Source organism: Solenopsis invicta, chromosome 13 (genome assembly GCF_016802725.1).
Source record: "Solenopsis invicta isolate M01_SB chromosome 13, UNIL_Sinv_3.0, whole genome shotgun sequence".
Taxonomy (NCBI): domain Eukaryota; kingdom Metazoa; phylum Arthropoda; class Insecta; order Hymenoptera; family Formicidae; genus Solenopsis; species Solenopsis invicta.
The window spans coordinates 7,227,326-7,240,968 of NC_052676.1; the positions used below are offsets into that span (position 1 = coordinate 7,227,326).

General features: G+C 27.2%; 1 protein-coding gene, 1 non-coding gene and 1 pseudogene across 2 annotated transcripts; 2 read left to right on the plus strand and 1 right to left on the minus strand.

Moving 5' to 3' along the window:
- Positions 1-2,762: 2,762 nt before the first annotated feature.
- Positions 2,763-4,781, plus strand: LOC120359459 (3,4-dihydroxyphenylacetaldehyde synthase-like). The gene is made up of 3 exons (XM_039456949.1): positions 2,763-2,972; positions 3,854-4,106; positions 4,436-4,781. The coding sequence occupies exons 2-3, from the start codon at positions 4,017-4,019 to the stop codon at positions 4,601-4,603; spliced, it is 258 nt and encodes an 85-aa protein (XP_039312883.1). The 5' UTR covers positions 2,763-2,972; positions 3,854-4,016; the 3' UTR covers positions 4,604-4,781.
- A 5,639-nt stretch (positions 4,782-10,420) lies between these two features.
- LOC105193412 lies at positions 10,421-13,312 on the plus strand (annotated as a pseudogene).
- On the minus strand, positions 11,249-11,320 carry Trnap-agg. Its single transcript has one exon. It is a non-coding gene; the product is annotated as a tRNA-Pro (tRNA).
- Positions 13,313-13,643: the final 331 nt, after the last annotated feature.

The following is a 13,643-nucleotide window of genomic DNA, read 5'->3' on the forward strand; positions in this document are numbered from 1 at the left end:
AGCGCGAATCCGCTACAGTAGATTCGCAGTTCGTATTTTATGGTCACCATGAGACAATGCGCGCTCGGGCACGTCGCGCGAAAAATGTTATAATTATTACAATTTCTGTTATTTTTATTCGTAAAAAATTTTAATTGACAACAAAATATAGATAAATATAAGTGCAAAATTTCAAATTAATCGTTCATATAGTTTCCGTTAAAAAAATTTATAAAAATAGACATTTTTATGACTCTACAAAAGGTCCTGCCTTTTTAAGTTATTTATGTTTTAGGAAAATGGAAAAATTATTCTACAAATTTGTTTTTTGTAATTTCTAGGTAGTAGTATTGCTAATCAAGCACTTTGAAGAAAAGTGTACTTATTATAATAAAAAATAATAAACTAAAATTTAAAAGAAATATTACATGTAAAAATTTTTATCGCTTTGAAAAAAATGTTGTAACTAGATGTAATCTTACCCAAACAAAAATGGTGGTAAATGACAGTACAAACATAGAGATACTAATTGCACCACGATTCATTTTCTATTTTATGTGTTACACGATGATGTTCTCATTACTGTGACAAATATGTGGTTGACTTTTAGCGTGAGAGTTTCGATTTTTTAAATGAATCTCTGACCCCTGACATTATCAGGAATTCATGTTCCGAAGCCTGTTCCTTCATAAATATGTATAAAATGTTCTATCTTAAAAACAATTTAGTCTCAATTTTCTCTGAATTGTTGAAAATAATCAGTAATAATTAAAGTACAATTGTTAACTGGAATTTAAAATTGTATATAAGACATGTTTAGATTTAGAGTGACATATCAATTATTACCGTGAATTTGCAAAATTTACAAGAGCAAGAGTCCAAGGAATAAAAGACTATTCCTCGTTTCTTGGCGAGAATGGGAGAAAGTCACATGGTAAAAAAGATGTTCGTCAAGCCGTTATAACGAGATAAAGATCAAGGAATAGCAGAAATTATAGCTTCCCGATCACTTTTTATTCTTATGGACTTCAATTAACATTTATACCTATTTATTTCTATTTTTATTTTTATTGATTGATAACATGGATTTTATTAATATATTTATTTACTTAATTATTTATTTTTGTATTTGTGTGTCACTTAATTTAGTTAATTTGTTCCTTGGACTCTTGCTCTTGTAAATTCTGTAAATTCGCGGTGATAATTGAGATGTCACTCTAAATCTAAAACCACAATTTTATCTTTTGTTGCTCTCTCCATCTTTTTTTTTGTGTAAAAATAAAGTAATTATTTCATTTTTCTCTTCAGTGAAAACAGAAAATTCAAATAATTGATTCATTGTGTCCGACTCTACCATGGTTCGTCCGGTATGTAATCGGTAATAAGCGCGTTTCGAATTACGCAACAAACGCAAAGATTGCATCAACGCATGAAACCACACACAAAATACCTCAAGTCAAAAAAGAAGTAGTCCATGCGCTGCTGGGAAAAGTGCTAAGAATTCAGAACGATTAATACAGCCTACGGAATCTTCAGCACTATTAAAGCGCTTTTAATGCGCGCATTAATTAAATCGGACGGACTTTCCATGCAATTTATGCGCTTCATGCGTGACACGGGACACACCCAAATCTAAAGATAAAGGCCATCAATCGAAAAGAATTTCAGTAGAAATCAAAACCGGTTTTGTAGCTTTTATATAAAATTATTTTTATTTTAAAATTTTATTTTGTATGTGTACAGCCACGTTTTAAACGACCGAATAGATACTATCTCAGACAGCACAGTAATAAAATATTCTTTTCAAGTTGTTTCCTTTCCTAAATTACAATTCTTTAGGAATTTATAAAAGAATAATCATGTAGTACTAATATTTTTCGAAGATATTTCAGAAATATTTCAACTAAAAACTGAAACATTTCAGGGGGAAAAAATTTTAAAAAAGAAAATAGAAATATAATATAAAAGATTACAAAATAACTTACAAACGATATTAACGTCAGACTCGTGTAATAAAAGCACGAATCTGCTACAGTAGATTCGCCCGTTTGTATATATGTATTAATAATCAGCGAGCAATCAGTTGACTATTTCTAACAACTGGACTACATAAATGTGCACTGCTGCAAATTAAAGTTGATCAGTTACAAACTGATTTATCAGCCTGTTATCAACCTTTTATCAATTTAGGTCCATTCAAGGCTACATGCTTCGAAACGCTTAATTGACCAATTAAAATAAAGAATTTTACGAATTAACCAATTAAAAAATGCTGGATATTAATTACATTTAATGTTTTTCTTTTTATTAATCTACGCAATTTAATTACCTGATTCTTATTGCTAATATATTCAAAGACTATCACTCATACAATTTTAAATTAAACAAATAACAACAAGGATTCATATTCTTAATTAATTTTTATCGATAAACATGCATACAGTTTACGTTACACAAAATCTCAGAAATAAATGTACTCACTATTGAAAAGTGAGTTGAGAATATAGGCCTGTGTATTTAAAAAATTCATTATGATCGTAAACAATTAGTTAATTATTTTATTTAAAAATTACTTTATTTTATTTATTATTTTTATGTATCATTCGATTAAAATTAAAGAATTTAACAGTTGTTCGATTAAAAGAAGATGTCAGTTAAAGCAAAAGAATGTTTTCAGACCATCAGAAAAGAATTGCTTCCGCGACCATCAAATTTAATGTGATTTCAGAGAAAACAAGTGGAAGGAGTGATGGTATTTAACGTTGGAAAACGGTATTCGACTGAAAAGATTTCCGAATCGTCCATCGGTACGCGCGTCTATCTCGAGTCATACAGATCAGTCAATTAAATTTTTTTCGCATACCATATTGTGCACGATTCAATGGTGACAGCGAAATACGAGTGAAGAATCGTTGGCATATAACGATATTTGTAGTGCATACAAAGTGACATTTTTGCTGTTCCGTGAAGAACACGACTCGTAGCTGATAAAGGTACAGATTCGATAATAGATAAATATTGCATAAATAAAAATAAAATAAAAATAAGTATTTGTCTTGCAAATAGAAAAAAAAACACGAAGCACGATTTTATCGGGATTTATTCTTGTGTTTTGTATGTAGGAAAATCTTTTTCTCTCGCTATCAAGCATTTGCGCGCCTATCTCTTAACAGTTAAATAATTGCTGTTGTAAGAGTATTGCTCATGATATAATAGTGCAGAGCATTTTGTATGCTTGTGTAATATGATAATTTTATTTAAAAATATAAAAATAAAAATTTGTGTATCATACACTCGCGATACTGCATTTCCTTGTAAAGTTCTTGCAATTTAGGATTAAAAGAAATGCTAATGTAATATTAAGTATTCAAGGAATTATTTTGTGTTCAGCAAATTAATAAGTACGAAGTTTAAATCAAGATCATTAATTATAATAATCTTGATAGAATAAAATTTATGTAACGTCCCACACAGCTTTATACAAATACTACTGACTCTTGTTCGAGTGTATATAGTTGTGTTATGACCGAAAGTAACAGCGCGCAGTTTGAGTTGAATCTGAGAAAGAGAGTACCTATATAAAATTACACGAATAAATATAAAGCACTGAGATCTAGCTACAACCGTGGAAGGCCTTCTTGTTTAAATTTATATGTTACATTAATATATTAAATTTGTATGTTAAATTTGTATGTTACGGTCGAATATCTTTCTACTTTAAAATGTTTTTTAATTGTCGAGCAAATAAAACAGTACAATAAATACGTTTATTATATTGATTTTACTTCTCGCAAATTAACTACTTACATCTTTAGGTTGATTCTATTGGATATATGGGATATTTATATAAACATATATTTTTACCAATTTTCAGATCAGTTCAATTCTTCAATGGAGAAGGAATTTTAGGATCAATGCCAATGCGGTTACTATCAGTGGATGATAAGTTCTCTCTACGCGGAGAAACTTTGAAGAAAGCGGTACAGCAAGATTTGGAGAAAGACCTTATACCGTCTTATCGCTACCTTAGGAACTAAATGGCAATCGTGCTTTTGACAATGTCGACAAGATGGGACCAATATGCAAAGAATATAACGTATGGTTGCACATTGACGTTGCTTACGCAGGTGCATATGCTATAATTTATTTCTTCTTTATTAATTTTGCATATCTTAATGGATGTAAAATACATTACTTCAAATAATCGTTATTTATTAATTAGAAAAAAATTAGATTCGTGCTATTTATCTTAATTATGGATTTCTTATCTTTTATCCTTCTATTTATAGATTTCTATTTTAATTAAATAAATTTGTATTTATCTTAAATAATTAAATTATCATTTTTTTATAGAAAATATTAGGCACTTTTTTTATGTTACAATTTTAGTTATAAATTAACTGTATTATATTTTAATGTTTTTAGAATAACAAATTTAATAAATTTCTTTTTTTAGGGTGATAACAGTTTGATAAAGGAACTGTTAGACCGTCTGCAGGCTACAAAACAAATTTATTTCATCGTCAGCAGGTATCAGCATAAACTTGTCGCTAGATTCGTCGTATGCAGGCGATTATGTCGTGAAGAAGATATTGCTTTTTCGTGGAATGAAATAAGGAGTTAGATGACAGAAATTTTGCGGGAAAATTTTCATAAAGAATTGGTCCAAAAGATCATAAAATCAACAGATGATATTGCAACAAGTATAGAAAATTTAAACTGAGAAACAAAGAAAATTTCGCAGAAAATAACATAATTTTTATCTTGATCTGTAAAATTTGCGCGATTGACTTGTGTTAGATGCTCGCATTTCTTTTCGGAACAAAAATTGTAAAACTTTTTATCAAACAGCAAAAATTTTTTAAACTTTGCATATTTAGTTTTACATTAAAATTTTAAATCATACTCATTATTGTGCACTGATGCACATTAAAATCGTCGTATACAAATGGTATACAAATCGTTTAGCTTCAAAATTGCGTAACTCGGTAAAAAAAAATCGTAGAAAAATTTTAAGAAAAGCATTTTGTAGGTAAAATATTGTAGTTTATGATGCTTTACTTGAATTATTCGAAAAAAATTCATTTGTCGAGCTGCAAAGTGCCAAAAATACGAAATTTTAAGGAACAAGACAAGGTGTGCTTTTTTACTGCATAAGACAAGGAAGTTAAAAGAACTTTAAAAATCTGTCGATTCAGCGTTAAAGTTGAAATTTCAAGCTTCAAAATGATTTTTTTATTTTTTGTGTGCGATAATTTTTCGCCGAGCTACAGCCATTTGAAAATAGCCTAATTTTTGATGCTTGGAAAGTGTTTTCTATTTTTTGTTGACAAGTGTATATTATTTTGGAATTGGAACAAATTCGAATCATCTGATTGTGAAGCGCGAAATCAAAAATGTTGAAATAAATTTATTTTTTACCCATTTTAATTCATTTTTGTTTGCTCGGGACTTCTAAGAATTCTCTATACATTAATTTATATTTTGTACAGATGATTCTATGAAAGGAAAAGAAATATGAAGGCTACAATGCTTACTATATTTTGTAAAATGCTCATTTCTGCTTATCTTATAAAATATGAAAGAGTTAATTACTGCAGAACTTAAAACGATATTACACTGTGTTTATACTTTGTTATAACATTTAAGAGAAGACACTTTCTAATTTGTATTTGTTTCTATAGTTTTATTTTTATTAAGAATTATAGTCCAAAAAACAAAGTAAAAGTACGTTGATATTGGTAATCTTCCTCTACTATTAAGGGAAAAGGATAGAAATACTATAATTATATTTCTTAAGTAATAAAATCGATTTTTTTGTGAGTAGCATATTTATGGAGAGTTTACAAGGAAAAAGAGATTTTATTTGGTGCTAAAACAATATGTATATATTTATTTTATTTATTGTCATTTACAAATGTTATTTACAATAGATCTAATTACATTGATTTATTATATTAATCGAGTTTAATAGATATAATAGATGTACAATTAGATTTTTATTATTTTATATATATAAAATATTAATGCCGTTTTGCTCAAAGCATTTAAGTAATTTGTACCTTTCTTCGTAACTCGTACCAGCTGAAACAATATTTTAATATTTTATATTATACTTTTAATGAGAAAAATGTTTGAGAGAATAAAAATTATATAACAGTTCTGTACACGGATTCTGTATACGGATAAAAATCTATCTTTCTTCAACTCTGAGTAATTGAAAATGCGAAGAAAATGCATGGAAAGATAACTGATGATAATGACGAAAACCTTACTTCTTATGACATTTGCCCATTTAAAAAAATGGGATTTGTAAATGACTCGTCCTATTCTAATAATTATATTAAGAAAATATATTAATATATTTTCTTAATATAATCATTAGAATAGGACGAATCACTTACAAATCCCATGTTTTTATATAGACAAATGCCATAAGAAGTAAGGTTTTCGTCATTATCATCAGTTATCTCTCCATGCATTTCCTTCGCATTTTCAATTACTCAGAGTTAAAAAAAGATAGTTTTTTATCCGTATACAGAACTCTGTTATATAATTTTTATTCTCTCAAACATTTTTCTCATTAAAAGTATAATATGAAATATTAAAATATTGTTTCAGCTGGTACGAGTTACGAAAAAAATACAAATTACTTAAATGCTTTGAGCAAAACGGCGTAAATATTTTATATTTATAAAATAATAAAAATCTAATTGTACATCTATTATATCTATTAAACTCGATTAATATAATAGATCAATGTAATCAGATCTATTGTAAATAACATTTGTAAATAAAAATGAATGAAATAAATATATACATATTGTTTTAGCACCAAATAAAATCTCTTTTGATCAGTTATGTTTCCATGCATTTCCTTCGCATTTTCAATTATTCACAGTTGAAGAAAGATAGATTTTTATCCGTATACAGATCTCTGTTTTATATAATTTTTATTCTCTTAAACATTTTTCTCATTAAAAATATAATATGAAATGTTAAAATATTGTTTCAACTGGTACGAGTTATGAAAAAAAAATACGAATTGTTCAAATGCTTCTTGCAAAACAACGTGGATCTTTTATAAAATATATGTGACTTGGAGCTGCAATTAAATATTATAATATTGAGATATTATTAGTATCACACTGTAACGTTATACTTAATAATTAATAAATTAACGCATTTTGAAATATTTGGAATACATATATGTGTGGAACCAGAATGACGATGAAATACATATTAAGCATTTCATATTGCACACAGGACGCGTGCAGGATGCATTCGCGAGAATGCCAAATTTCGTTTAAGCACGAACGTGGCGTTGTGACGAGTTTCAGTTGTTAAGTCGATTGATTGCTATCTAATGTTTAATCAATATTAACTTATTCGTTGCGGACAATTTAAATCTCTTTTAATTATATTTTTGGGTATGCATCAGAATCTTCTCTTGGATTGCCAACATATTTTTTAATCGAAAAAATGTTTTAATATATTCTGTCAAAATTAAATATATCGCAAGAAAAGCAATATGCAAAGAGGAGAGTTCAAACTTTTTTTACATTCTGGTCCGAACCTTTTATCTTATTCCATCTTCGTTTTTTGAACAATCATTAGTCATAATGCACGAATATTTAGAAAAGAGTGGGCGTCTTAAACTTGTCTCGATATTCGTGCAAATTCATGGTTAGGCATTTTTGTCTTATGCACCGGCATAAGTTGACGAAAGGCGAAGAAAAAATAATCCTAATGCAAGCATATTTAGTGTTGAACGGGCGCAAACAACTATTATTTAAATGAAGTAAAATCTGTTTTCCACTACTAAGAGTATCTTTTAATTTTGTTTTAAGAGTAATTTATTTTTTAACGGAGATTATTTATTCTTGGCGCTATTTTAAGCACAAAATATTCTTGAATTAAAGCATATTTGCATTTCTTTAAGAATTTATTTTTTTGTATGCTTAATATTTGTATAATATTTATTGTGTCAATCTTTAATGTGCCTTACTACGTTTACTTTTAACTTTAATTTTACTTTTATGGTTTTTACTTTTACTTTCCTAAAAATGTTTTTATGAACTTCATATTGTATTGTCACTTTCATTTAATTTCATATCGCTAAAGTTATCTAATTAATATAGAGGTAAATTTAAATTATTGTTAAATTTTGTTAAGGATGATTAAGTAAAACTGAAATGTAAATAAACGTTGAATAAACTATTAATTAAGTATGTATAAATATCTGTTGTACGCTCGTTAATTGACCTTTTTTAAATTTTACTTTTGTTACAAAATGTTAGAATCTATCTAAAATTCAAATTTAAAAAATGCTATAATCTACACGAAAATGATAGAATTAGCAAACTTTTGTGAATTTTTGTATTTTCAATTTAGTATTTTTAATTAGGTTTTTTCTTCAAATTTTTTAATAAAATTACATTACATTACAATCAACACCCTGATAAAAAAAAGCAACTTGACTACGGTGAACTACAATCAACATGTATGTACAACTAACATATACTTTCTTCTCAAAAGTGATCATTCATTCAATTATTATATTAGATCAGTATATAACAGCTTTAATTTACACCAGTGCGCACTAACGTACTCCAATTCTTAAAAGTAAAAAAATAGTCAATTGATTGTTTGCTGATTATTAATAATATTATATATATATTTATTAAATTAATTAATAAATTTTATAATATTATTAATAATCAGCGAGCAATCAGTTGACTATTTTTTTTACTTTCTAACAATTGGATTACGCTAATGCGCACTGCTGCAAATTAAAGCTGTTATAAACTGATTTATCAGCTTGTTACCAACCCTTTATCAATTTAGGTCCACTTGACGCTATATGCTTCAAAACATTTAATTGACCAATTAGAATAAAGAATTTTACGAATTTACCAATTGAAAAATGTTGGATATTAATTACATTTAATGTTTTTTTTTATTAATCTTCGCAATTTAATTAACTGATTTTTATTGCTAATATATTTCTTCTTGATTAGATATATCAAAGAGTCTATCACACATACAATTTTAAATTAAGCCAATAACAACAAGAATTCATATTCTTAATTTGTATCTTTAATATTTATCTTTATCGGTAAATATGCATACAGTTTAATTACACAATATCTCAGAAATAAATATACTTACTATTGAAAAGTGAATTGAGAATATGGGCCTATGTATTTAAAAATTCATTATGATTGTAAACAATTAGTTAATTAATTTAATTAAAAATTACTTTATTGTATTTATTATTTTTATGTATCATTTGATTAAAAATAAAAGTTTAATAGTTGTCCGATTAAAAGAAGATGTCAGTTAAAGCAAAGGAATGTTTTAGACCAGAAAAGAATTGCTTCCGCGATCGTCAAATTTAATGTAATTCAGAAAAAACAGGTAAAAGTTGTCTGATGATGGTAATTAACGTAGGTTTTTGGTGGTGGTAATTAATATTTAACAGAGAACGGTATTCGACTGAAAACACTTCCGAATCGTCCATCGGTACGCGCGTTTATCTCGAGTCGTACAGATCAGTCAGTTAAATTTTTTCGCATACCGTATTGTGCACGATTCGATGACAACGAAATACGAGTTGCAGATTTGAGTGAAAGATCGTTGGCATATAATAATGTTTGTAGTGCATACAAAGTGAAATTTTTGCTGTTCCGTGAAGAACACGACTCGTAGCTGATAAAGGTACAGATTCGATAATAGATAAATATTGCATAAATAAAAACAAAATAAAAAGAAGTATTCGTCTTGCAAATAGAAAGAAAAACACGATTTTATCGGGATTTATTCTTGCGTTTTGTATGTAGGAAAATCTTTTTCTTTTGCTATCAAGCATTTTTGCGCTATCTTTTAACAGTTAAATAATTGCTGTTTTAATAGTATCGCTCATGATATAATAATGCAGAGAATTTTATGTGCTTGTGTAAATATGATAATTTTATTTAAAAATATAAAAATAAAAATATGTGTATCATATATAAATATCATATACTTGCAATACTGCATTTTTTTGTAAAGTACTTGCAATTAATAAGTACGAAGTTTAAGTCAAGATTATTAATTATAATAATCATGATACAAAAAAATTTATGTAATGTTCTACACAGCACAGCTTTATCCAAATAATGTTCTACGGATGTTCTTAGAACATACAAATGTCCTTGGAACATCTCATAGACGTTTCTATAGAAAGTCATAGGAAGTCTGTGCTGTGAAGATACAGTTCTATAATTTTTCATGAGATATTTGCAGCAATAAAATTATAGCATAAAATTATTTTTATTGGTAAATTAAAAGCCACAGTTCATGGCTTTGCTCCACTATTTTCATATTATAAAAAAATTTTAATTAAAACGAATTTTTTCAATTCGTCGTTAGTGCGATTGCGTCGCGTATGTACCTTATTATGCCAGGGGTAAATTTTTTAAACCCTTAGCTATAAAAGATATTATCACATTAAGATTATTACGTAATAGTAAATTTTAATACTTAGAATTAAGAAAAATAGAAAGTACTGCAGAGAGGAAAATCTATTTTTCTGATATTAAAAAATAAAAAAAGACACACACATACGTTTAATAACTTAAATAAGTTTAATAAATTTAATAAAAATAAATTAAAAATTAAGAACTGTAGCCTGTACAGTATTGTGCAAAGTTAATATTCTATTTTTGTTTCTTTTCTTATACAATTTATTTATTTTTTTGTTTTTTAACTTGCTCATATTAAATAAATTTTTAATACTTTTAAATTTGTACGAAAAATTTCCTTTTTCTATATCATGTTATTATGATAAAAAAAGTGAGTTATTTCTATTAATATGTATAGATAACACATTGGAACTCGCCACATTTTCACGCGTATTTCCCAACGGCTAACTCTTACCCGGCTATTGTCGCTGAAATTTTAAGCTGCGCTGTCTGGTGTATCGTTTAGCTGGATAACATCTCCGGCTTGCACCGAATTACATGTAATTGGCTTGCAAACTGTTAGGGCTATCAAACAAATTTTTGAATTCGACTAACTGGAACAAGTGAAGGAGTAACTCAGGTAATTGCTATATACGAATAATCATTGAGCATAATGAGACTATTCTACAGTTTTTTAGCAAAATATGTATAACTGCAATAATAATTTTGATTTAACATGAAATAATATTTTTGAGCTTCAAAGGGTGATTAAGATGATATTACCACATTTATATAAAATATAAAAGTTATGAAAAAAAAATAACGGGCTCGTCCGGGATTTGAACCCGGGACCTCTCGCACCCTAAGCGAGAATCATACCCCTAGACCAACGAGCCACTGTTGATTTACATTGTTATAAACATCCACAGACAAAATTAATAAATTTTACTCACTATAAGAAGCTATTCTATTTGTTTCGAATAAATATCGTAATCATAAATATAAAAGATATTATAAATTAAATATAATTTAAATAACATGTAATCAGGATTGGCAAATAACGCGTTACTTGTAACGTCGTTACCGTTACAATTACTTTTTTTTGGTAATAAATGAGTAACAGCGTTACATTTCATAATTTGTAACGGTAATGGTAATAAGTTACATTTTGTCGGTAATTGTAACTTAAATAGTTACTTTTCTTATTATTGTGTATAGATAGATAATTCCACTCTTTTAGATAAAATTCCACTCCAAAAATTTTAGAAAGTATATTTATCTCAAAAATTTGTATACATTTTATTAATGTAAAAAAAGTAATAATTAAAATAGTAACAATTCGTTAATTTTTGAGTAATGATAACGATAACAAGTTACTTTTTAAAATCAGTAACTAGTAATGGTAATAAGTTACTTTTTAGAGAGGAGAATGGTAACGGTAACAAGTGATTTTTATAAAGTAACTTTGCAAACCCTGCATGTAATATATTTTTGTATTATGTTTGCATACAATTTATATTATACAATTATATTATACAATTTTTTTTGTCACAAGAATTATTGTTTATACATGTTTCAACTAATTTAATTTTTCATTTAAATTTTTTATAAGGTTTAATTTTTTTACTATTATTACAATAATTAATGTTTTTTTAAATATATTTAATATTGTGATATTTAAAATTATAAAATTGTTAATAAAAAATTTAGACATATTTTACTTAATTTATTCATTTCAATAATTAGTTTATGAATTCCAGGGATCTGCAAGTGAAAGTACATTTCTATGTCTGTTAGCTGCGAAAGGCTACACAACGCGTCGAGTAAAACGTCTTCATTCCGAGATGGATGAAGATCATATTAAATTAGTTGCATATATCTCCAGTAAGTACAAATAAAAAAAAAGAATAATATAATTTGCCATTTATGCAATAAAATAAAGTTATTTAATTGTTGAGCAAATAAAACAGTACAATAAATACATTTATTATATTGATTTTACTTCTCGCAAATTAACTACTTACATCTTTAAGTCGATTCTATATGGGATATTTACATAAACATATATTTTTACCAATTTTCAGATCAGTTCAATTCTTCAGTGGAGAAGGCAGGAATTTTAGGATCAATGCCAATGCGGTTACTACCAGTGAATGATAAATTCTCTCTACGCGAAGAAACTTTGAAGAAAGTGGTACAGCAAGATTTGGAGAAAGGCCTTATACCGTCTTATGTCGTCGCTACTTTAGGAACTAAATGGCACTCGTGCTTTTGATAATGTCGACGAGATGGGGCCAATATGCAAAGAATATAACGTATGGTTGCACATTGACTTGCTTATGCAGGTGCATATGCTACAATTTATTTCTTCTTTATTAATTTTGCATATTTTAATGCATGTAAAATACATTACTTCAAATAATAGTTATTTATTAATTAGAAAAAAATTAGATTTGTGCTATTTATCTTAATTATGGATTTTTTATCTTTTATTCTTCTATTTGTAGATTTCTATTTTAATTAAATAAATTTGTATTTATCTCAAATAATTAAAATATTATTTTTCAATAGAAAATATTAGGCACTTTTTTTATGTTACAATTTTAATTATAAATTAACTGTATTATATTTTAATGTTTTTAGAATAAGAAATTTAATAAATTTCTCTTTTTAGGGTGATAACAGTTTGGCAAAGGAGCTTAGACCGTCTGCAGGCTACAAAACAAATTTATCTCATCGTCAGCAGGTATCAACATAAACTTGTCGCTAGATTCATCGTATGCAGGCGATTATGTCGTGAAGAAGATATTGCTTTTTCGTGGAATGAAATAAGGAGTTAGATGACAGAAATTTTGCGGGAAAATTTTCATAAAGAATTAGTATCCCAAAAGATCATAAAATCGACAGATAATATTGCAACAAATATAAAAAATTTAAACTGAGAAACGAAGAAAATTTCGCAGAAAATAACGTAATTTTTATCTTGATCTGTAAAATTTGTGCGATCGACTTGTGTTAGATGCTTGCATTTCTTTTCGGAACAAAAATTGTAAAACTTTTCATGAAACAGTCCAAAAAACAAAGTGAAAGTACGTTGATATTGGTAATCTTTCTCTACTATTAAAAGAATAGGGTAAAAATACTATAATTACTTTTCTTAAGTAATAAAATCGATTTTTTTGTGAGTAGCATATTTATGGAGAGTTTATAAGGGAAAAA